The 27,200-nt window shown below is 41.2% G+C and overlaps 1 protein-coding gene across 1 annotated transcript in view; it reads left to right on the forward strand.

Annotated features, from left to right (window-relative positions):
• Positions 1-27,200, forward strand: part of LOC124776913 (filamin-C-like) — a 542,943-nt gene that overhangs the window by 479,717 nt on the left and 36,026 nt on the right. Inside the window, exons 16-17 of the mRNA XM_047252124.1 lie at positions 11,037-11,213; positions 25,925-26,077. Coding sequence (XP_047108080.1) covers positions 11,037-11,213; positions 25,925-26,077 — 330 coding nt within the window. The remainder of the gene's footprint in view (positions 1-11,036; positions 11,214-25,924; positions 26,078-27,200) is intronic.

Here is a 27,200-nt window from a genome sequence, read left to right on the forward strand (position 1 = left end):
AGAAATTAAGAACCAGAATATAGTCGACTGTTTCCCCATCACTAGTGTCACGATGGCATCAGCTGTTGCCACGAGTCCTGTGCTTAATTGGGTCCTGTCTTTTGGGCTACATAATTGGCCCTGGACTGTGCCTCAGATCCCTTGCGTAATCACTTCTCCCTCCAGCACTGTCTTTCTGTCTTTGATGGGGTTCTTTTGTTAGCTACAGAGGATCTTGCTCCCCAGGTTGTGATTCCACTTGCTTATGCCATAATGTACTGCGGCTTCTCCGTGTCAGTCATTGAGGGAGTTCTCACACCAAAGCTTCGGTGCACCGGCAAGTGTATGAACTGCGCATATGTGGGGACATTATGTGGGTTACTGCCGCTTGTGCTCACTGTGTTCAGCAGCAGGCGGCCCGCAGCCATCTTTTTTCCCCTGGCCGATGCCACAGTGCTCACGGGAGTGCCTACATGTCAATTTTGCTGGGCTTTTCCTAAATCAGTATTGCTCATTGTAGTGGACACCCATTACAAGTTTCCCTTCATCGTCCATCCACATTAGCATCTATTTCGGCCCTGTCTAGGATTTTTGCAATTGAGGTGCTTCCATTTACCATGGTTGCTGATAATAGCCCCCAGTCTGTTTCTTGAATTTGGACCCTTTTTAATCCTCAATCTAATGGTGAGGCTGAATGCACAGTTCAGAAATTTAAAACTCAGATGCTGAAGTATGTAACTGTCAGGTTCTCTGATGCTGCTTTAGACCCTTCTTGAGTTCATACCATTTCAATGCAGTGGGGGACAAGAGCCCAGCAGAGATGCCACACGGACACCATCCACAGAACATCTTCTACTTGCTGCATCCCATGCCGCACCTGCAGGTGTCTGCTTCTTTGCAACGGTTTTGTCCAGGTGTGCCTGTCTGGGCTCGTGGTTTTGGCCACCGGCTGAACTCCCCCACAACCATTGTCACACTGCAGCACGGGTTGCACCCTGCCAGACTGCTGTCTGAGGTTCCTGCCTCACACCCCCACTCCTAAACTGCCATCACCAGTGCAGCCTCAACTGCGCCTGACTTCACCTCTGTTGCTGGGTCCTGAAGTCTCTGTTGCTGACTGCTGACCTCAACAAGGATGTAGTTATGGAGGCACTGTTCCCTGTCCTGCCCTACGGCCTGTTGTGAGAGGAGGATGGCACGCCATCCCACCCCCTTCATTACTTCCGTCCCTACTTGCGAGTGCCTGCCTGCCGTGTGCTGCAGCAGCCACCATCATCGTTCGATAAAATGGACGTCGGTGCCATCATTCGTGTTTTCTGTGACTTGTAATCTCAGTGCCTTGTGAGGCAAGTGCTTTTTTTCATGGCACCAGTGATTTTTCAGTGTTATTTCCTGCACTTCATTGTATCTTACGTGTTGCTTTATAAAGTACTATATTCCATAAACTGTGTTTGTTCTTGTTATAGCATTTATATCTTCAGCAATAGATAAAGAGGCAGTGTGCTCTAGACAGGAGCCCATAGAAATAGTGTGGCATTTCACAGATATCTACATAGCACAACAGTTCATGATAGGCAGTAGTTAACATAAGGAAACTTGTAAAGAAAGAGAGACTATTGCATAATAGCTCTGAAAGTATTGACCTATACATAGAGAGATGATGAATGAAACTCATTCAGCTGTCAGGAGAGCAATGTCTGTTGCCTTCCACCTTTGACGACTATTGTAGCAGAATATATTGAAAAACCTCTCACAAAACATAAACAAGTTCTGGTAGTAAGTTAAAGCTGTTAGTGGCAGCAGATTTTATGTCAAAACACTAACAAATGAGACTGGAACTGAAAGTGAGGGTAACAAAGCAAAAGCAAATATTCTTAAGTTTGTTTTTGAATGTAACTTTACAAAGGAAAGACAGGAGTATCAGCCAAATTTAATCTTTGTACCACTGCAGTAGTTAGTGTTATACATGTCAATGCCAGAAATGTCCAGAAGAAGCTAAAAACATTAAAACTGAACAAACCTCCATGGTCTGAAACAATCCCTGTCAGATTCTGTACAGTTTTGTGGCTGAGTTAGCCCCTCTTTTAATCATATTATGCCAGAGATCCCTTAAACACAAAATGGTGCCCAGGTAGTATTTACAGCAACTGCTGATATTTCTGCAGGGGCACACCCCACCAATTTCAAGGCAAACTGCAATGGACAAGCAATGTACAGGCAAATTTAAAACCTCAGTTCTCGGATTAATGCACGAAAGATAACACACACACACACACACACACACACACACACACACACACACACACACACACACTGTTTTTGGAATCCTGCTCTCTCCCTTGTCAAAAAACAGAGGTAGATAGTCAATGTTACCTCACCTGCTAGTCCATAGTCTATCAATATCTCTGACTTTGGTCATCTTTGGTTGCACTAGTGTTCAGTGTGTGTGTGTGTGTGTGTGTGTGTGTGTGTGTGTGTGTTATCTTTCCTACATTAGTCCGAGAACTGAGGATTTAAATTTGCCTGTACATTGCTTGTCCGTTGCAGTTTGCCTTGAAAATGATGGGGTGTGCTCCCACCCAAAATATCGGCGGTTGCTGTTAATACTACCTGGCTTAATTCCTGTAAGTTGTTTGAAAATTGTATACACCAGGAGAAACTCAGGTCTCATCCTGCCAACAGTACTGCCTATTGTTGCAAGCATGCTGTATACACACAGGAATAATACAAATGGAGTTTACATTGACATATTCACAGTAAAGCTGGTTTTTCAGAGTGTATATTATTAACAAGGATGTAGATTCATCTTTAATCCAGTGTCAGAACACAGTTAGGAATGTTGCATAAGATAGTATTTGAAAGAGGGTATTATTTACTGAAACAACCACACTTATCTATGCTGTAAGATTGTTACACATTTCATGTCACAGATTTTGCTTGCTGGCAATGGATGTGCTCATTTTTCATTATATATTAGACAGGTGTGACTAGGTTAATTCTTAATGTCTCAAGGAAATTTTACAGTGAATGGTTGTAAATTGATGACTAATTTCTTTCTGTAGTGCTACCTTTTATTGGTTTGTATCTCCCTGTTTGCATGATAAAAGCCCCCTTCCCCCTGCACACTGATAGAACCCTCTCCTCCTCCAGTGCACCCACATAGTCTTTTCTCTTTCTCTGCTTCTGTCCAGTCTCCTCCACTCCCTCACTCTCCCCCCCCAGCACAGGCTTCTGATGCTGCGCCAAACAGTCTACCATGCTGTCCCTGGCCCATCAATGCATATGCCCCCATCCGTGCCCTGCTATCCCTCTCCTGCTCTGTCCCCACACTCATTCCAACTGAGACTGCTGCTCACTGCAGTAGTACCTTTGTGTCTGTAGATGACAGTGCCCATGAGTGTGTGAGTTGTGAGTTGTGCATGTGTAACTTCTTCCTCATGGCTTAACTTGCATAAGAGTTTGACATATGTATTGCATATGTCTCCTCCTTTCCCTCTCCATTTCTGCCTCTACCTTTCCCCTTCTCTCTGTCCACCTCATCCTCCCACCTCTATCCATCTAACTCATCCACATCCTGTTTCTCCTATCCATTTCATGCCCTCCTCTCTCCCTGCCCAGCTGTGCTCATCTGCACATATACCACCTGCAAGGCATGACAATACTACCCACACAGTATGAAGGGCAGCCTACATGTCAGGGACACAAAACACTTTATTTTTAGTACCTGTGCTCCTATTAGAGTTAGGAGGTTCTAACCTCCAAAGTGCTCATTCTCATGTAGCAGGTGGTATGTGTACCATTATTTGAATGATTAACCACATACATAAATCCTGTTTTGTATATACAAAGATAAAATGTATCAATGGAAACGCCTCAGTAATGTAGATAAAACAAGTTGCTCCTATCGCTACACTACGTGCCTGTCGTGTAAGGCAGCCTGCATGTCAGAGGTGGGAAAACTGTTTCTTGCACCATATGCTACGCTGCAAAGCTAGCCAATAAGGCAGGCCAATACTATTCCCAAGTAACATGCCTCTTGTTCAGGGCAGCCTGTATGGCAGAGGATGAAAAAAAATTATTTATTGCCCTTATCTCTGCTCCTGTTGGACAAGTTGTTGTTGTTGTTGTTGTGGTCTTCAGTTCTGAGACTGGTTTGATACAGCTCTCCTTGCTACTCTATCCTGTGCAAGCTTCTTCACCTCCCAGTACCTACTGCAGCCTACATCCTTCTTAATCTGCTTAGTGTATTCATCTCTTGGTCTCCCTCTTCAATTTTTACCCTCCACGCTGCCCTCCAATACTAAATTGGTGATCCCTTGATGTCTCAGAACGTGTCCTACCAACTGATCCCTTATTCTAGTCAAGTTTTGCCACAAGCTCCTCTTCTCCCCAATTCTATTCAATACCTCCTCATTAGTTATGTGATCTACCCAACTAATCTTCAGCATTCTTCTGTAGCACCACATTTCGAAAGCTTCTATTCTCTTCTTGTCTAAACTATTTATCATCCACGTTTCACTTCCATACATGGCTACACTCCACATAAATACTTTCAGAAACGACTTCCTGACACTTCAATCTATACTCAATGTTAACAAATTTTTCTTCTTCAGAAACGCTTTCCTTGCCATTGCCAGTCTACATTTTATATCCTCTCTTCCTCGACCATCATCAGTTATTTTGCTCCCCAAATAGCAAAACTCCTTTACTACTTTAAGTGTCTCATTTCCTAATCTAATTCCCTCAGCATCACCCGACTTAATTTGACTACATTCCATTATCCTCGTTTTGCTTTTGTTGATGTTCATCTTATACCCTCTTTTCAAGACACTGTCCATTCCATTCAACTGCTCTTCCAAGTCCTTTGCTGTCTCTGACAGAATTACAATGTCATTGGCGAACCTCAAAGTTTTTATTTCTTCTCCATGGATTTTAATACCTACTCCGAATTTTTCTTTTGTTTCCTTTACTGCTTGCTCAATATACAGATTGAATAACATCGGGGAGAGGCTACAACCCTGTCTCACTCCCTCCCCAACTGCTGCTTCCCTTTAATGCCCCTCGACTCTTAAAACTGCCATCTGGTTTCTGTACAAATTGGAAATAGCCTTTCGCTCCCTGTATTTTACCCCTGCCATCTTTAGAATTTGAAAGAGAGTATTCCAGTAAACATTGTCGAAAGCTTTCTCTAAGTCTACAAATTCTAGAAATGTAGGTTTGCCTTTCCTTAACCTATTTTCTAAGATAAGTCGTAGGGTCAGTATTGCCTCACGTGTTCCAACATTTCTGCGGAATCCAAACTGATCTTCCCCGAGGTCGGCTTCTATCAGTGTTTCCATTCGTCTGTAAAGAATTCGCGTTAGTATTTTGCAGCTGTGACTTATTAAACTGATAGTTCGGTAATTTTCACATCTGTCAACACCTGCTTTCTTTGGCATTGGAATGATTATATTTTTCTTGAATTCTTGCTCACCAAATGGTAGAGTTTTGTCAGGACTGGCTCTTCCGAAGCTGTCATTAGTTCTAATGGAATGTTGTCTACTCCGGGGGCCTTGTGGTCTTTTAGTGCTCTGTCAAATCTGTTGGACATAGGAGGTTATAAACCTCACAGTTCTGTCGCTCTTGAAGTTTGCTCATTGTGTAGCAAATTTGGTTGAAATTGGTCCAGTGGTTTGGGGGAGTTCCGAGACATACAGAGGGGTCCAGAAAAATGTAGACACTATTTGATAGTTAATATATTTGGAACAAAATGATATATTGTTGGAATTTTGTGTGGTAGCATAGTCCATTGTTTTCTCAACAGATCTTGGTGCACATTTTCCAGCAGATGACAGCACAGCAATGAATGAAGTACGACTGTCATTTGAGCAATGCAAGGCCATATTGAACTGGTATTGGAAGTAAGAAAACATGATGGAGGTACAACAACAATAGAGTAATGTGTATGGAAATCAGCCACCAATGTGTTCAATAATTTATTGTATTTGGGATAAATTTGAAGCTGACGGTACTGTTCAGGATGTGCATAAGGAAAAGTCTTCCCAACCAAAAGCATCAACAAGTCCAGCTTCCAGCGCTGCTGTGTTGCAACATTTTACTAGGTCACCTAAAAAGTCTGTGAGGCAGGGTGATTGTGAAAGCAGGGTAAGACAATCAAGCATATTATGAATCCTACAGTCTGCAATGTGAAAAGTGTACATTCCAAGATCACTGCACGTTATCAGTAAGGACAACCCTCATCGAAGGATGGAGTACTGCAAACGGTTTGAGAGCATGCTTCTCAAGGATGAACGGTTTGCAGGGATGGTTATCTGGTCTGAAGAGGTGCAGTTCAAGCTGAGCAGTACTGTAAACTGTTACAACTGCATAAACTAGGCATCTATAAATCCTGCATTTATGTGGACAAACATGTTAACCTACTTGGTGTTAATGTGTTGTGTGGTGTTTCAACGTGTGGGTTGATTCTTCTTTGAAGGTACCATGATTGGTTACATGTATCTCCGTATGTTTCAAACATCAATTTTTCCTGCTATCTTAAAAGGTGTTTGGAAAGGAAAGATTTTACCTACAGCAGGATGGCACTCTGCTTCACTAGCACAGAGATGTCAGAGCCTACTTGGATGAGAATCTACCTGGATAATGGATAGATCGAAGAGCAGCTGTTGGGTACCCACCATGGTATCCAGACTTTACACCTCTTGACACTAGCTATGGGGGACTGTGAAAAATGATATTTATCAATAGAAGTCAGCTACAATAAATGAGCAGCAAGAAACCATTGAGACATCCTTTGTGTCTATCATGCTGACACCGACACCCACAGTTAATTCAACAGTTCAGCAGCTCGATGTCGTTTGGCTGCTAATGGGGGTCACTTTGAACATGTAAAATAACATTCCCCCATACAAGAATTGCAACAGCACATCATTTTATTCCATTAATATTGACTATCAAAAAGGGTCTACATCCACCACGTCTATCCACCTCTATCTGTCCATCTCCCCCTTCTCACTCTCTTTGTCCATATCCTCCACCTCCTCTCTTTGACCATATCTTGCCCCCGCCTTCTTCTGTACATCTCCTCCTCCCCCTTTGTCTGTCCACCACCTCCACAACCTTCTCTGTCTGCCCTCTCCTTCAACTCCTCCTCTTCCTCCTCTGTCATCTCTCTGCCCAGCTCATCCTCCACCCTCTTGCAACATCCATCTCCCCCCCCCACCCTGCCCCCTCGCAATGCTGTATGTTTAGTACCTCCAAAAGAGGTCAGTAAAACAGGCTAATATTAGTCCGAGACATCAGGCGTGTTGTACAGGACAGTTTCACGTTGCGTGTCATGCAAAGGAGGTCAACAAAACTGGCCTCTACTATTCTAAACAACATGATTGGCTGCAGGGCAGCCTGTACTGCAGGGGTTTAAAAGACACTTTTTGCCCATCTCCCCACTCCACTCCTATTGGAGCTAGGAAGCTATAAATCCCACAGTGCTGATACTCATTACATTTTTCCAGTGTGTAGCTGGAGGCAGCCCAAACAGTTACTGCTCATCACACCTTTCAAGTGACACCTGTGTTTGTTCCCTGAAAAAAATAAAAAAAATAAATAAATAAATAAATAAAAATAAAAAAACGATTGATCAAATTTTACATGCCCATTTGATAGAGTGCTCCCAAATTAGTCTAGTCTAATATTCATTTTATGAATAGGTATTAACAATTACAGTAAAGCATGAAAAATGAATAAACAACAATCCAGCAGTGATACAGTAACACTCCATGCTTGGTGAGTTAGTGTGGGCTAGGGCAGTGCTGTTACTGCTGGAGTACTGATTATTCTTCAAGTTTTATTGTTCCTGTTAATACATGTCAATAAAACAAATGTGTGACTACATTAACCTGTGACTGCTCTATTGAAGGTGCCTGTAAAATTCACTTCAACAATCATTTTGTTTGTAACGACAAACAAAATGACGTTTTCTGTCAACACCAGGTGTTGCCTGAACGATGTGGTGAGCACTATTTGTTTGGGCTGACTCCAGCTACGCAATGCAGAAACGAAACTACAAACTTCTGCTGTAACACCAGGGAAAGTGTGCCAGGTGATTCTCAGGAGAGACACACTGTATGTATATAGCATACCTCTGAAGAAGGAATTTATGCAATTGTATAGAATACTTTTAAATGTACTTTTTTGCTGCTCAGTGCCTACCCTTTGTGGTGAGTAGCAATCTATCTGATTTCATATAGACAGTTTTATGAAAAGGATGTATTGCTCCTCACCATATACTGGAAATGCTGAGATGGCCACAACAAAAAGACTGCTAAATATGTGAGCTTTCAGTCAAAAGACCTTCCTCAAATTAGATGACACACACACACACACACACACACACACACACACACACACACACACACACACACACACACACATATATTCACGCAATTGCAAGTCTTACACATACGAACACTGTCCCCGGCTGCCGAGGCCAGATTGCGAGCAACAGAGCACGACGTCCAACCGACTATCCTTCCCACCCCTCCTGGCGAGGTATTCTACTGCCAACCAAAGCTGTGCAATATCCTCATCCATTCCTACACGATCCCTGCTCCCGACCTCTTGCCTCACGGGTCATATCTCTGTGATAGGCGAGATGCAAGACTGGTGACCGATGCCATACATCCTCCCATCACTACCACCTACTCGAGTCTGGTTACAAGCATCACATATCCCATCAAAGGCAAGGCTACCTGTGAAACCAGTCATGTGATATACAAGCTAAGCTGCAACCATTGTGCTGTGTTTGAAATGGGCATGACAAGTGACAAGCTCTCTGTTGCATGAATGGCTGCTGACAAATTGTGGCTGAGAAAGAGCTGGATCACCTAGTTGCTGAGTATGCTGTCCAACAAACGTTCTTCTTTTCAAAGACCACTTCACTGCATGTGCCATCTGGCTCCTTCCTACCGACACCAGCTTTTCTGAATTGCACTGGTGGGAACTCTCCCTGAAATATATTTTAGGTTCCTATAACACTCTCGGCCTCAACCTCTGTTAGTCACTACCATCACCCACTTGTCACTTTCCCTGTTGCCATTCCAGCACTTTCCCTTCTCTGCCCCCCCCCCCCCTCCCCCCCCTCAAGGCAGCACTTTACCATCCCCAGTCCACCATATTATCCTGTCCCAAACTCCTCCTTACCCCCACCACTCAGACTGCTTCTCCCACCCTGTTCTGTTGCTCACAGTATGGTATTGGCAGCCAGGAACATTGGTCACGTGTGTACAAGTTGTGTTTGCATGAATAGGTGCGTTTATGTTGGCTAGATCAGAAGAACTTCTTTTTGGCTGATAGCTTTCGTTGAAAGCTCGTTTGTTTAGCAGTCTTCTTTTTGTGCCTGTCTGCGACTCAACATTTCTGCTATATGGCGAGTAGCAATCTATCCTTTTCATAATATTGTCACTATTCCATCCTGGATTTTCCACTGTTTGATTTTACATTGTTGTCATTATTCCATCCTCGATTTTCCATTGTTTGATAGAAAGCCTGTAATAAATGACAGGAGGTCAGTATTCTGGGACATTTGACAAAGCAGCTGGGAATGGGTTCCTGTGCTACAGATTATAACTTCATCACAACTATTTCACGGAGTGTACAGACTCGTTATGTTCAGCTAGCCACCCTGCTGGCATGCTTATGCATCAAACTTGAATTCTTTCTTGCTTTTATTACTGAAGACACATATATTTGGAAACAAATTAAAGTGGCTGTTACAGTTTTATGTTCTGACACTGTGACCAGTTTCAACCACCGAGGCCATTTTAAGTGGTTGTCTGGATAATGATACATAAGTACAAATGGAATAAGTGCTATTAAAAGGGAAACTAACAGTAGACATACCCAACGGCATACTGCGTAATGAAATATATAATGCTTATAATGACCTATCCAAAATTGGAGAAGATGATACATTAAACATATGAACTTAAAAGTTTTTCAGAATATAGCCAAGAAATATAATGATGTTCGTGCCAAAACTTTAAAATTTGTCTCATTTCCCTTCTAGGGTAATGTTTCATATAATCTTAGTGGATCGTTCCACAGGTTTAATGTTAGAATTGTTTTCAAAACTGCTATAATACTAGATCAGTTACTTGTACATATTAGAACTGACAACAAAAAGTTTGCAATTGCAGGTATATATAAAATGTACTGTAGTGAATGTGAAGCTTTTTATGTTGGCCAAACAGGCAGAAACTTCTAAATCAGATACTTGGAACATGCAAAAACAGGAAGAAAAAATGCACAAGGTAAATGCTCCTTTGCTTACCACCAAATCACAAAGGGATACTGTGTTACTCATATTAACAATAATTTTATTGCTGACTTTCTGGCCTCAACATTTCTTTTGTTGACATTCTCTGAGCATCATCTGTGGCCTATATGTTTTTGTATTACTTCTTTTTATGATGTTTTCTCATATGTCTCTATGCAAATCTTTTAAATGACATGTAATATTGTATTTTATTTTATTTTCAAAGCATTGTACTTATGTCATTAATATTTCCTTCCTCCAGTCCATTTTTCCTGGCCTCTACAGAGTCTCTGTGTGATGTTCTCTTCCCCTATTTTAGCACTGTTTCATCTGCTTACCAATCTGCATCTGTGTACACCTACAATGCCAGGATCTAGCATTTGTGTGTTACATCCATTACCTTATTAAATTTTGGACGAGTTGTTATTCAACGATATTTATTTTACTACACTGCCCTGCTTTGATGAAGTTTGTTATTACTTTATCATTTCATATAATTTATTCCATATGTACCTTGTTTTTTGGCATTGTTTTGTGTACTTATTCATATAACCACTTGAGAATGGCTTCATTGGCTGTAGTGTTAAAAAGTAAAATTGCAACTGATGCTGTGGTTTGTTTACAATTAATTACTGCAGTTGTTGAAATCCTGAACCATCATGTTCAACAAGCTTCACAAAATGTATACACTTTCTATTATGCATCTGACTGAAAATTAAAATATTATGCTCATTTTGTTTGCTTCCAGATTTCCTCCAACATGAGGGTAACCACACTACTTCCATTCACCATCCAGTTTCCAGTTCCGTTGATGAACCTGATGCAACCCACAGCCGTTTTAGAGTCGCTTCACCATTTAGTGCTGAAACATACAACAATACTGTTATCAACAGTCAGCGCACATCAGGAGATCTTCTAGCTGGTGGTACGTGCATGTGCGAAAATATGCTATAAAGCACAGTGGTTTGTTTACCACAATAATTAATTTAAATATGATCTCTCTCTCTCTCTCTCTCTCTCTCTCTCTCTCTCTCTCTCTGTGTGTGTGTGTATGTGTGTGTGTGTGTGTGTGAGAGAAAGCCAACTGTATAAAGTATTTAACCTTAGGCTAAGGCAGAAAATAACCTCAGATCAATCTTAACCTGGAAATCTGCATTGTATAATCATTAATCCTAGATTATATTGCCATGAAGTCAGATCATCTTTGACTGTTGAAAATTCATGGTTCAAAGTTAGGTTCAGCTCTAATTGTTAGTGGCACTATGATTCATCTCTTTTGTTTTTAGCGCATATTAATTTAAGTAATAAAAATATTGTTAGTAACACAAGAAATGACAAGAAAATATGTGGCTACGTAATTCCCATGCTGCTGATTCTCATATACTTTCTTTCAAACTGGAAGTTTAGGATAAGGAAATTACTGGCTACCATGTGTACTTAATGATCAGTTTCATAACAGCTCTTAGCAGATGACTCGTAATTTATGTGATTAGTTCAAAGGTGTTTTATAGACACTTGGCAGCAGAGTAAGAAAAGGAACATTGGAAATATTTGCAGTGAACAGTTAAGAATGTGAATTTTGACAGCAGTCAATAATGATTCATCACTTGTACGTGGCCTCTTTTGGCTCGACTAGCGGTAACTGTGCAATTCGTATTAAATTGGTATCTACCAGACACTACTTTAAACTGCTATGACTATTCCATGTGCATTGATAAATATAACAGAAGCAAGTATTTTGAAATACGCTAACCACATAATCCTCTTTCATTCATTTCAGTGGTTTAGAGGTTGCATTGTGGACTGCAGTGCAGAAGACCACTTGGCTGAACCATCAACTCTGAATTTTTTCCCATTTGTTTCTATTTTCTCTACTTTACTGGTCATAAAAACAATTATAACAACGTTATCATGCCGTTCCATATCATTGAAACCATACCATACTCTCCGTTTTCTGAGCATTCTGAATCATTGTTGGAGAAAATTCTGTGTGCAATAACCCTACGCGACCTGAATTACATTGTTTCCTTTTATTTACGTTAAAAATACCTCAGCATTCAAGTGTGCTGTGGTGGTTCTTTTTTATGTATTGTTATTTGTATGTTATGAAAAGTTGGAATTAGTATTATTCTGCTTGCTTCACAACTGGAAAATTATTTAGGTCAGTGACTAAGTTGTGTTACTTCTCACAGATATGATTCTTGAGTTTCTCCCGGCGTATTTGATAATCAAAATATCCATGGGTGTGCTGCCGGTCTATAGTGTCCAACGGGCACAATATTTCAGCAATCATACATGTTGCCATCATCAGGTGCAGTGACGGACTGAGCTCCTGTGAACGTGCCGGCACGGACATCCATACACTATGGCTGCTCAGAGGGAACTGGGTTCGGTCGCGGCCGAATCCAGTTCCCTCTGAGCAGCCATAGCATACGGATCTCTGTGCCGGCACGTTCACAGGAGCTCAGTCCGTCAGTTCACCTGATGATGGCGACATGTATGATCGCCGAAATATTGTGCCCGTTGGACACTATAGATCGGCAGCACACCCATGGATATTTTAATTCTCACAGATAGTTTGCCTGACTTGATGTTTTTATATTAAAGGACATCCCCAACACAGAAAATTCCAGATATATAGCTGTACAGCTGCATTTATTATTGCAGTTGAGTTTTGTTAGTTATTTGTTTTACATTAGTGAAATCACAATGCTGAGGAGATTTTCACAATTTCCATTAAGTTGGGATGGAAAAAAATTTACTGAAGTCACTTTACGTTAATATGATCTGATATTGGGAAAACTGATTACTTTTACTGTTTCAAAGAAAGAACCTGTAATCAAGAGAATCCTCCTACATTTACATTTATTTTTATTTGTCAAAGTTAGCAAATATTAATGATATGAATATAATAGAAGGAAACATTCCACATGGGAAAAATATATCTAAAAACAAAGATGATGTAACTTACCAAACGAAAGTGCTGGCACGTTGATAGACACACAAACACAAACAAAAAATCCAAGCTTTCGCAACCAACGGTTGCTTCATCAGGAAAGAGGGAGGGAGAGGGAAAGACGAAAGGATGTGGGTTTTAATGGAGGGGGTAAGGGGTCATTCCAATCCTGGGAGTGGAAAGACTTACCTTAGGGGGAAAAAAGCACAGGTATACACTCGCGCGCGTGCGCGCGCGCGCGCGCTGCGCGCGCACACACACACACACACACACACACACACACACACACACACACACACACACACACACATCCATCCGCACATATACAGACACAAGCAGACATTTGTAAAGGCAAAGAGTTTGGGCAGAGATGTCAGTCGAGCATCTGCAGAGCTAGTTGGCATATAAACTTGTACTACTGTAGTAGGTATGGGCTTCGTGTCTATCTTGGCCACAATAAGGCGTTCACTATGCTGTTTGTAGTAGCTTATCCGCACTCCTATTTTTATTATTCATTATTAAACCAACTCCTGCATTACCCCTATTTGAATTTGGTATTTTTAGCCCTGCATTCGCTTGACCAAAAGTCTTGTTCCTCCTGCCACGGAACTTCAGTAATTCCTACTATATCTAACTTTAACTTATCCATTTCCCTTTTTAAATTTTCTAACCTACCTGCTCGATTAAGGGATCTGACATTCCACGCTCCGATCCGTAGAATGCCAGTTTTCTTTCTCCTTAGAACGACGTCCTCCTGAGTAGTCCCCGCCCGGAGATCCAAATGGGGGACTATTTTACCTCCAGAATATTTTACCCTAGAGGATGCCATCATCATTTACCCATACAGTAAAGCTTAGCTATTCAAAATAAAAATCCAGTCTATACCTTGAGCAAACACTTACTTGAAAACTGAAATGTACAGAAGATTGATAGAAGAAAACTTCAAAACTCTCCCTTATTTATGCATAACTATTAGACAAAATTGACAGTTAACGCTGGATGCACATTTCCAGAAAAATTGTATTTCCAGAAGTATTACACTTTTAGCCTAGGAAATGGCGGTTCTCTGAAACACACATGATGGAATGCAGATTGTAATGAAGCTCTAGATGGAAGGATGCTGTCATGCAAAAAAAATGTTACCAAGCAAGGTGGCTCAGGGGTTAGCACATTGGACTCATGTTCGGGAGGACGATGGTTCAAACCCACATCCAGACATCCTGATTTAGGTTTTCCACGATTTCCCGAAATTGCTTTAGGCAAATGCTGGGATGGGTCCTTTGAAAGGGCACAGCTGAGTTTCTTCCCTCTCCTTCCCTAATCTGATGGGACCAATGACCTCACTGTTTGGTCTCCTCTCCCAAATCAACCAACCAACCAAAAAATTGGTACAGTAATAAAGCCCAAGAAAATTATCAAAACTTCAAAGAAAAATGGACTGTCAAAATAAAGGAAATGCTAGATCATTTGACATGAAGCAATTAAAATCCATTGAAGAATTCTTCCAGAAGAAAAACACAACAAGCTTTTACAAAACATTTAATAAAGAGCTACAGGTATATCAGCCCCCGAGTTTATGTTTCACTAAAGAAAATAGAGAAATAATACTGAATAACTCAAAGAACTGTGAACTGCTGGCTGACAACTGTGAAAAACTGGTCAGTTACAATGATCCAAAGGAAATGTTGACCTTCGTACTGCCTGCAAAACAAAATGTAAATTCTTCACCTTGTAATCTCAAAGAAATACCAGGGAATGAACTTGGCAAAATTCGAGAAATGGAAGAGGAAGCAGATGAAGATGAGATGGAAGATGTGTTACTGCAAGAAGAATTTGAAAGACCTAAGTCAAAACATGGTTTTGGAGTATAGGACAATCTGATCTGGGATACAGAAGATATATCAGATGAATGTAAATGTGCACTAATCCGTTTGATCTACAAAACAGAGGTAAAACAGGTGGCAATAATTACAGAAACATACAAAATTCTTTCTGGTGCAATAGTTAAAAGACTGGAAAAGCAACTTGATAAACATGCGGGGGAAACTAAAGGCTGTTTTCACAAAGAAAGGTCATGTGTGGAACAAGTCTTCAACGTCAACTCAACAATAGGTCACTACATGATCGTGAGGCAAAACTGTGTCATCAGCTTTGTGAATTTTAAAAAAGCTTACAATGCTGTTGTCCAACCATATCCTCTACACTGCATTAATTTGGAGTAGATAGTAAATTACTTAGCGTGATTAAACAATTTGTAAAAAAAAATTCCAAGTCAAAATTTCTGAATCACGTGAAATCAAAACAGGAGTCCAATAAGAGGATGGACTCTTACTGCATTCTATAACTGAATTTTGAAAAAAAAATTTGGAGAATGGGGAAGTGCTTTACTGCCTGAACCTTGTCAATAACCTCTTAGTTTTTGACAAAATATAGACTCAGCTACCATCCAAATGAAGGTCCCTGAAGGAGTATCAGAGAAAGCAAACCTACTGATCTTGACATCCAAAAGAGTACATGATGAATGTTGTCAGAGCCCCCCCCCCCCCCCCCCCCCCCCCCCCCCCCCCCCCCCCCCAGAGCACTGTAAATAGATTTCAGGAAAATTAATAAGTTCAAAAATTTAAATACCTTGGAGAAATCATTCAAACAAAAAGACTGAATAAAGAAACCAACAATGCCACATCCTAGAAGATGGAGATGGTGTACGAATCTTCCAAGGACATCTACAAAGACAAATCAGTTTCCATTGATGTGAAAATTAGACACCATGAAGCAGCTGTAACACCACAAATGCTCATTCATTGCTACACTTAACAGTAAGAGATATAGAAAAAAAGAAGATAAAATGAGGATGATCCTTCAAAAAGTTATAGGACCTATCATACATGAAAATAGCATCTACCCAAGTTAAGAAGCAAGAAAGAACTCTATCAAAAAATTCCCAAACTCTGTCACAAACTAAAGAAAATGGGTCAGTTTCTTTGGACACGTGAAAAGACTGGAAGACAACACCCTAACTAAAGGAACCTCCCTAAATTAAAAATCAGTGGAACAAAGGCACACAAGGAGACTTAGGCAAAATGAACACAACTGAAGAATACATTCAAAGCAGAGGAAAATTCAAAACAAAGCAAAAAACTTAAAAGCACTGGGGAAATAGGAAGAACAACCTTATTCAAAAGAATAGTTCCTCTTAGTGATTATTTTACATGATCTACAATTGCATGGAATTGACAAAAAGAAAAAGAAGAAGAAGAAGAATTTATTTAAGAATACAAACATGTAAAGGGTTAAATTAAACAGAAAATTCATCTTTTTTCAAGATGAAGATCATAAAAACATAAGCAAAAAGAATAATTATTTAAAGAAAGGATACTGTAACTTGTAACAAATGCCTATCAAATATGGATCCTTCTGTCTACAAAAACCACTTATGTGTTAATATAATTGGATAAACAAAAAATCTACTCACCAAGCAGTGACACGAGAACACACATATATAAAGATATTGAAGTCTGCAAGCTCTCAGAGCCAGTGTCTTCTTCCTCTGGCAGAATGCATGAAGGGGAAGGAAGAGGGTGGAAGCCCCCTGGCAATCAGTCTTTCCTTCACATCTCATCTGGTAAGACTCTCCAGACCTGGGTTCTGGGAAACTTTTCTGAATTCTCCCCATTTCCTAAATGTCACCAGCCAATATCCTTCACCCCTCTTCTTTCCCCTTTAACTCTTCTGCCAAAACCTTACAGATTTTAATATCTTTATAAGAGTGTTCTTCTGCCACCACTCGGAGAATAAATTTTTTATCTACCCAATTACATTGTGTTTCCAAAACTTGATTATTTTCGTTAATATATTACTTATTAAGTACTTCAAGATTTCTAGTTCTGGAGAGGTATTCCTCAGGATGTTCCAGCTACAACTCATTAATTAGTGACACTTGTAATATCAGTGATGATGATTTTGAGCCTTGTTAGGTAGGGATAATTCATACAAGTGCAAGCAGCAGTTAGTGACCAATTGGCAAGCACTGCCAGAGGAGGCAGTCCACACACATGCTACTGGGCAAAGTGGGAGGTGCAAAATCTGGCAGAAAACATTACGGCAGTGGGCCATTCCATTGTGCTATGGATGGCTGCCTAGAACTGTGAATTGCCGTAGTTCTGTTTGGTAGCCAGTTCTGTAACTGTCAGTGAAAGTTGTTTGATAGACATGAACAACTGACAGCAGCTCAAATGGTCAATGTAGCACCATTAAATTCCCACACAGGTAGGCTTAGCTGCACCCAAGAGCTCAACAGTGGTACCAAGTGAGTTCATTGTCCAAAGCTGCAGACGAGAACTAGGTCCTGCAGTTCAAAGAAATGTGTTCACACACTGACAATTGCTCATTGTCTGGCTGAAGTAGGCAAAGTGCTGTCTGTGATAAGTGCCCATGGGGTAACTCAGTTGGACTCTTCCCCTTGATGGGTGTGGTGTAGTATGCACTTAGATCACATGTTATGACTCCTGCATGATTGGCCTCCTGGAGGATTCTGGATTTTTGGAAGAGAAGTGGAATAAAGTAGATAGTTAATGGCACAATAGGACTCAAATGTCTGGCAATTGAATTGAGGTGCATCATCTGAGACCAGGCTAATATGCAAATGGTGAGCAATGCTGAGGTCGAGAATATTTGGGCCACATATGGGGAGTGTGATGTTGCATCTGTCACTACCATCTTATTTTGTTTTTGTTATGGGTCTTCAGTCAAAGACTGGTTTTGGTGTAGCCTTCTGCACCAATACATCCTGCGCAAGACTCTTCAGCTGAGCATAACTATTACAATCTACTTCCGCTTAGAGCTGCTTATTGTAGTCACACCCTTGCTCTCCCTCTACATTTTTACCCCTACCCCACTCTTATTAATGTCACAACTCATGGTGCCTCAGGATGTGTCCTGCAACATATTCTTTCTTTTAGCCAAGCAATGCCATAAATTTCTTTTCTCCTCAAATTAATTTGGTACCTGTTCGTTAGCTATCCAGACCACCCATCAAATGTTTAGCATTTGTCTGTAGCACAAAAATTCAAAAGTTTCTTCTCTTTTCTGTGTATCATACACATTTCACTTCTCCTTAAAGATAAACCCGATAAATACATTCAGAAAAGACATCCTAACTTAAATTTGTATTAAATGTTAACATAATTCTCTTTTCCAAAAATCTTTTGTTGCTATTGAAATACTGTATTTTTATGTCTTCGCTTCTTCTGCTGTAATATCATTTTGGTAGTTATCATCTCATTTAAACTGACTACATTCTATTCCATTTGTTTTATTTTTGTTGATGTTCATCCTATAATATCTTTTCAAGACACTATCCATCCCATCCAATTGATCTTCAGAGACCTTTACCATCTCTGACAGAATTATAATATCATTGACACATGTCAGATATTTTATTTCTTCTCTCTGAGATTTAATTCCCCTTGTCAGTGTCTCCTTGTATTCCTTTGCTGTTGCTCAAATTTCAAACTAAACAACATGAGTGACAGGCTCCAACTGTGTCTCACTCCCTTCTCAAATACTGACCTTGTTTCTCCTTCTTCTATTCTTATATAACTGCAGTCTGGTTTTGGTATACCCTGTGGCCTTTGTTGACCACACTGTCCTTGCCCATAATATGTCCCTGGTATTCAGCTTTAGGTTGTTAAAGAGGTGCAGTTCTATATACTCTGTTGCAGACTATTTATTGTAGCAGAGGGAGTACTCATTTTAAATTGCATAGTGATTTTCTTGGTTTTCCTCCTTGGTAAATGAGAAATATAGGCCAAGTGTTGTGTCAGGAACTGCTGGAAAACAGGCCAAATGGTGGTGATGCTGAAAAATATTTTGGGGAAGTCAGACTTGAAATAAAGATGCCCTATCGCAAGATGCAAAAACAATCCCTGTGGTTGGGGTGATAGGTGACTACCACCACTTTCCCAATGACTGTGGCTCTAAAGTCTGCATGGAGGAGGAGAGATCTGTCCAGCTTGTGCAATATCTTGTTTTTTCATGGGTGGAGGGTAAGTGTGGAGAGGGGGGGGGATAGCAGAGACCTGATGGAGCCGGAATAGAAAAATAGTGCAGATATCACCAATTTCTCAGAGTGAGATGACTTCTGATACCACATGTACAGACATTGACAACAGAGAAGTGGAATGCATTAAAGAAATCCTTGCCTAAGATGTTAGGGACATTGTGTTGATTGACTACGAAACACCACAGCTGACGAGTGACAGAGTGGTGCCAGTGGCAAGTGATGGGAGCGTGTACACACAAGTGCTCATCAGAAAAACCATCTCACATAGTATGGTTCATATTACTTCTCATTGGTGATGGCACGTTATTGTTCTCCTGGTGGTAGTTGAGCTCCTGTGTCAATGTGTGAGGAGGTATTTACAGCTGCTGCAAGCTGGTGCCCTGCTGCTAGGTCAAGATGCAGGTGTGCTGCCTGTGGACTGTGAGACTCATTAGAGCTACTCCTCATAGTATCTTATTTTCTACAGAACAATGTTACAGATATGTGATACGTGAACACAGGATATTACACAGAACATTGTGGTACTGTACACAATCCCAAATTCTATATATTACCACAAAACTGCTGTCAATCTAAAATGAATGTCATCTTTACAGCAACCCTGTTTTCTTTCCCCATTGTATCATCATGGATGTAAGGTTAGCATGGTTAGTTTTCTAGAACTAGTTACATTTTATTTAAAATAAAGATATTTTCTAGCTTTCATGTTTCATATAAGTTGGTCCACTGTATCACACAATGGAAACTCCAGGTAGGATTATCAATGATGTAGGAAAAGACAGATTGCTCTACTTACTGTGAGAAGACACATTAAGTTGCAGACAGGCACAATTAAAAGAAACTTATAAAAAAAAGTTTGGCCACAGCCTTCATCAGTAAAAGAGAAACACACACCATTCACACATAGAAGCAAGCTCACCTCATGCACACATGGCCGCCAACTGCAGCAACTCAGGCCAGAATGCAGCAGTCTCACGGGATGCAAGCAGCAATATGGAGAGGGCAGAGGAGGGGAAGGGATAGTAGTTTATGGGTGGGGGGAGAGATGAATGCTGTCTGGTGGACTGCGCAGGGACTAGAATGCTAAGCACAGTATTGCAGTGGGGAATTGAGATTGGGGAAATAGGAGCAACAAAGAGAAGGTGGGGAAAGATGAGTGAGAGTATTGGCAGAGGGTGACAAATAAATAGGGTAGGAGATGAGAATGGGGAATATATGATAAGACAGAGGGGGTGGAAACTGTTGGGTGGAGGATGTGGGGACAGTATGTTACTGTAGGTTGAGGCTGGAATAATTATGAGAGCATAGAATGTGCTGTAAGGACAATTCTCGTCTGTGCAGCTCAGAAAAGCTGGTGGTGAAGGAAGGATCCAGATGGCTCGGATAGTGAAGCAGCCATTGAAATCAAGTGTGATATGTTCAGCTGCATGTTATGCCACACGATGGTCTACTTTACTCTTGGCCACAGTTTGGCGGCAGCCATTCATCCTGGTGAACAGCTGTTTGGTAGTCATAGCGATATAAAACACTGTGAAGTGATTGCAGCAGAGCTGGTAAATGACATGATTGCTTTCACAGGTGGCCAGACCCTCATGAGGTAGGATGAACCTGTGAGAGGACTGGAATAGGAAGTGGTGGGGAGAGGGGTGAGGGGGAAGGGGATGGGGGGATTGGGTGGGTCTTGCAGTTGCATTTTCCACAGGGATTTGATCCTTGTGGCAAGGGGTTGGGATTGGGAGTGGCATAGCGATGTACTAGGGTGTTGTGGAGGTTGGGAGGGGAAAGGAACACCACTTTAGGAATGGTGGGAAGGATTTTGGGTAGAATGTCACTCATTTCAGGGCACAATGACAGGTAATCAAAGCCCTAGTGTAGGGTGTGGTTCACTGGTTCCAGCCTGGGGTGGTACTGGGTGATGAAGGGGAGACTCCTTTGTGGCTGATTCTTGGAGGTGTGAGGGGAAATGGCAAGGGAGATATGTTTGCAGACTAGGTCTGGGGACAGTGCCTATCTGTGAAGTCTTTGGTGTGACTCTCAGCATACTGAGCAATGGAGTTATTCTCACTAAAGATGCGCCATCCCTGGGTGGCCAGGCTGTATGGGAGGAATTTTTTTATTTGAAAATGATGACAGCTATCGAAGTAGAGGTACTGTTAGTGGTTGGTGGGTGTATGGTGGACAGAGAGGTGGATGGAGCCATCAAAGAAGAGGAAGTCAACTTCGAGGATGGTGGGATGCTGGGTTGAGGAGGACCATGTGAGGTGGATGGAAAAGAAAGTGTTAAGGTTGTGAAGGAATGAAGACAGGGTGTCTTGGCCCTGAGTCCAGATCATGAAGATATCATTAGTGAACCCGGAGCAGACTAGAGGTTTGGCATTTTGGGAGGCTAGGGAGATGTCCCGTAGATGGCCCATAAAAAGGTTGGCATAGGGGGTGCCATGTAAATGGCCATGGCTCTGCCACAGGTTTGTATGCCTTCTCTTCAAAGGAGAATTAGTTGTGAGTTAGGACAAAGGTAGTGAGTTGTATGAGGTAGTGCGTTTGGAGTTTGAAGGACTTCGTGATACATTGTGTTCAATATCGGTAACACCATTGGTATGAGGGGTGTTGGAGTATAGGGAGGTGGTTTCAACAGTGATGAGTAAGGATCTAGGAGGCAAAAGGGTGGGGATGGTGGAGAGCTGGGGAAGAAAGTGTTTGGTGTCTTTTACGTGGGAGGCTAGATTACAGGCAATTGGTTGGAAGTGTTGGTCAGTGCGGGCCAAAATTCTTTCAGTGTACAGACAATAACCAGCCACAGTGGGGCATCCAGATTGCCATCCCTTCCTCTTCCCCACTCCCTTCAGATTGCAGCTTGCCCGAGATGCTGGAGTTGGCAGTCATGTGAGCAAAAGGTGTCCTTGCTTGTGTGGATATATGGTGAGTGTTTCTTTTTTGTGATGAAGGCTGTGACTGAATGCTTTAGGTGTCTTTTAATTGTGCCTGTCTGCAACTTAATGTGTCTTCTGGTAAGTAGCAATCTGTCTTTACCTACATTGTTGATATTCCTACCTGGAGTTTCCATTGCTTGATTTTGTCAAACGGCTTTTCTTCCAACTTACAGCCTTGTGATGGTTTTCTTTGTTACCATTCTCTAAAGTATTGCTCTTCTCAGTGTCCATTCCTGCTCTTCTCTCCTGTGTTTATTCACTGCCTTCCAAACAGCATGCACTTCCGAACCAAACTGATCGTCTGTGCACAACACAGACTTCGTGACCATGCGTATTGCTGCATCATCTGATGCCCCAGATTCTTTCCTCCGATAATTATATTTATTTCTATTGACCTCCCCTCATATCTCACGCTGACATACTTTAGTGTTGTATTATCGACACCTGCCTGTGCCACAGGAATTCTTGATCCTTGACCTGACCCATCCCCCCTACCTCTGTCTTCACTTATTGCAAAACACACACACACACACACACACACACACACACACACACACTCCCATAACTCATCATTCCTTTTCTCCTATGTTTCTGTATGTTTTTAATGCCTTTGTGCATTTTTTACACATTTTTACACAATTTCACATTTGTTTTTGTATTTTTATATATTTGAGCGTTCTTTTATGTATCTTGGCGTATTTTTGCATCTCTGTATGTTTCTGCATGTCTTTATATATTTTTTATGCATCTTTTCCCTTATCCAGCCCCTCTCATAGCCATCAACGTCTATTTTGCCCATTTCCCTTAGCACCATTCCTGCCACAAAGAACCCCTTCTTCATCTTTCCTCACCAGTTCAGGAAAGTATCCTTCACCTGGCTAAAATTCAGTCCCACATCCTGTTTCTCAAATGCTGCCTAAACCATGGCATCCTCCAAAATGGCCTAACCATAAAAAGATTCCTTTCAGTGGATCCCACCCCTTGTTTTACAATGACCTACACCTTTTCTGATTCTGCCAATCCCTGGCCATCACAAACTGGTACTGTAAATACACAGCTCCATGACACAGGCATCCAAGAACCACCTCTGCTCCCTCTGCAAGATACTACTATTGTGCAATCCCTACTCCATTCATCAGGTCTGTGAAATTGAATCCCTTGCTCTCCAGTACCTGGATGAGCATTCCAGACATCATCTCCATAAGCTATCAAACTTGCTCACATCCTACTGCTGCCTCGGGGCACTGCTATCCAACCCATATTGTACCCTCCGTGTTCCTCCTCATCGACTCCTCATAGCAGTTCAACCCTGCCTAGATATATCCCCAAACTTCCCTACCAATTCTTCACCAAATTCAGAGCCAAAACTTTCTTGTAATGCTGTTGTTAACAATTTCATCAAAACCCTCAGCTCCACAGAAGTTTCAGTCCTGTCTAAAGGCCTCAACTTTAGTGCTACATCCAATTTTAACCATGCTGGATTTGTCAAACATCTACTGCCCTTCTCCCTGTCCCTGCAATGGAAGCACTTCTTTGCCACCAATCCCCCAAACCAAAATCATCCTAATTCCTACATTTAACCCTGCCTCTTCCAGTTTGTATCACCATCAAACTGTGATGCTTCCCCCATTCCACCTAACCACCCGTCACCTTCCAGGAATTCCTTACCTCCACCTCAGTCTCACCATCCTCCACCAGGATCCTACCTCAGAACACCAACCTTTCAGTAGGACAGAGAATAGCCATACACAAACTCAATATGATTTCTGACCTAATCATCGTACCCGCAAAGGTACCACCACTGTTGTTACGAATCACTGTGTCTACCTGGCAGAAAGCCTTTGCCGATTATCTGGCTCCTCCACCTATAAACTCTGCCAGAGTTATTCCATCCCAGAAGTCCAACACAACTTTCAATCCCTGCTTAAAACCCTAGGCCCTTTGCAGAACCTATCCCCTGAATCTATTTCCCTTCTCACTTGTATGACACCCTGCACACCCACTATCTACAAGCTCCCCAAAATCCACAAACCCAACAATCCTGGACACCCTATTGTACCAGGTTATTGTGTCCCCACTGCAAGAATTTCCTCGAATGACACCTCCAACCAATTGCCCATAATCTAGCCTCTCACATCAAAGACACCAACCACTTCCTTCACCAACTCTCCATCATCCCCACCCCTTTATTTCCTGGATCCTACTCGTAACTGTTGCTGCCAACTTCCTATACTCCAACATCCCTCATGTCCATGGTCTTTCCACTATTCAACACTACCTTTCCCAATGTCCTTCACACTCCAAACCCACTACCTCATACAACTTACTAACTTTATCCTAATCCACAACTGCTTCTACTTTGAAATGAAGGTGTATAAACAAACCTTCAGTACAACCATGGTCACCTACATGGCATCCTACTATGACAACCTTTTTGTTGTCTTTTGTTGTCCATCTAGGGGCAACCTTCCTAGCCTCCCACAACGCCAAACCCCTAGTCTTGTACAGGTTCGCTAATGATACCTTCATGATCTGGACTCAGGTCCAAGATTCCCTAACTTTGTTGCTTCACAACCTCAACACTTTCTCTCCCTACTGCTTCACATGGTCCTCCTTAACCCAGTGTGCCACCTTCCTGCATGTTGACCTCCTCCTCTCTGATAGCTCCATCTGAACCTCTGTCCACATTAAACCCACCAACCACAAACATTACCCGCATTTCAGCAGCTGTCATCCCTTTCACACCAAACAATCCATCCCATACACCCTGGCCACCAAGGAACAGTTTATCTGCAGTGACAAGAACTCCCTTGTTCAGTATGCTGAGGGTCTCACCATGGCCTTCTCAGACAGGCACTATCTCCCAGACCTAGTCCAATCCTCCCACCACCCACAAGAACCAGCCACAAAGGAGAGTCCCCTTCATCACCCAGTACAACTTCGGGCTGGAACGGCCTAGTCCATCCCTATGCCACTCCTAATCCCGACCCCTCGCCACAAGTATCATATCCCTGTGGAAGACCCAGGATCAGAACCTGCCCAATCCACCCACCCAGCACTTCCAATGCTGTGCTTGTTGGTGTTCTAGTCTCTGCACACTCCATCAGACAGTGTTCATCTCTCTCTCTCCACCCATATACTACTATCTCTTCCCCTTCTCCACTCCATACAGATTTCTACTTGCATTTCATGTAATAGTTGCATTCCTGCCAGAGATGCTGGAGTAGGCAGTCATGTGTGCGTTGGATGTACTTTGTGAGTATGAATGGTGATTGTTTCTCTTCTGCTGATGAAGGCAATGGTTGAAAGCTTTATGTAAGTGTCTTTTAATTGTGCCTGTCTGAAGTTTCACATGTCTTCTTATGGTAACAGTCTGTCTTATCCTACATTGTTGGCACATTGTATGTTAGCTGACAAACTAGCGGATGAATCATTAAATAAAATGTTTTGCCTTTTTTATTAATGAATTCTTCTATTAATTCCTGGTAGAGCAACTTCATTTTTAACAATGAAAAGCAAACATAATGTATTATTAGAACCAAAAGCAATTTTTTTTATCTCTGATTTTTTGGACAGTAGATTTTATGAACATTTTTTCCTACATGTTAGCTACAGTCTTAGTCTTATTATTACATTTATTTTCATTCAACTCTTTCTCATTACTCATTTTTGTATGTTGCTTAATTCAGGTAATCGTAACTCACCAACAGGCCTGGGAATTGTACAAGCTTTTGTAACTGGTGATGCTCTAAAGCTGGTACCAGTCAACAGGCAGTCGTCTTTTGACATGGAGTTACCAGAAAGTGGTGGAGACTTAGCTGATGTCTCTGTCAACATCACATGTGAGTTCTTTAAGTTGAAACTGTTTTAAAAATGAATATGGATGTATCATAATTTGAACATCATACAAAGGAAAGAAATATCCAATATTAAACAACAACCAAATAAAGATATAGAATGTACTTACTTACCAAATGACAGTATATCATACACTGGTTTCCTATCTAAATCTTCCCCTTACACTTTAATCTCATGTTTTCCACCTAAACACAAGTGAATCTTTTAGATTTTTATGCTATATTATTTTGTTGTTACTGCGACTTCTAAGAAAATAACATCTGATGTTTATTTATTGTATATCTTCTTGTTATTTATTAAGGTAACCCTTTGCTCTAAGTTTATTTTGTCTCACATTTAGACTTCTTTTCTGCTCTCTTTCTGGAACCAGTAAGAATCCTCTTTATGTAATTTATAGTACTTACATATCTCTCAGTTTGATTATTTTTCATATACTTTTCATGTCATCTTCAGAACTTGTCAGTATCTGACCAAAAACAAGTTGCTAGGTGTACATTTTCCCTATATGCAGTTTAATCAACTCTTTAACTATTAGTCTGCCTCACACTAACACAGAGATCTGGACATAACATGAGTGCCATAGCTTTCACCTGTCATTCGTTAAAACACATCATTACCATTACCAGTGATCACTGGATGTTGCTTACTATTGTATTGATTGTCCATGACTGTAAACATTTTGTCTAGTGTTAATGCCATTCAATAATTAAAAATAAAGATGTTTGAAAATTGTAGGCAACTGACAATAACATAAAGAAAATTACCTTCGGAATTAAAGAAATTCAAATCTTTTAAAATATTGTGAAGATGCTATCGATGACTTAGCATCTCCGCTGTATGGTGAGTGGCAACTTTCCTTCTCACAATATTGTTACATTCTATCTTGGATTTTCCATTGTTTGATTAGATTTTTTAAAATGTCATTTATTTAGTTATTTGAAAGGTTCAAAGTTCTTGACAAAGATGATGATGCTAAGACAATAGTTTGTATTGAGAATTTTACCACCATATAATATCTTTGGTGTTTTTATGAGCAAGTTTTCAAGTCAATTGTTAGTCGTTCTGTGTCATTCTCCATACAGTGGGTTTCGAATGAAGTTGTTTGGT

Source organism: Schistocerca piceifrons, chromosome 2, assembly GCF_021461385.2.
Source record: "Schistocerca piceifrons isolate TAMUIC-IGC-003096 chromosome 2, iqSchPice1.1, whole genome shotgun sequence".
In the NCBI taxonomy this organism is placed as follows: domain Eukaryota; kingdom Metazoa; phylum Arthropoda; class Insecta; order Orthoptera; family Acrididae; genus Schistocerca; species Schistocerca piceifrons.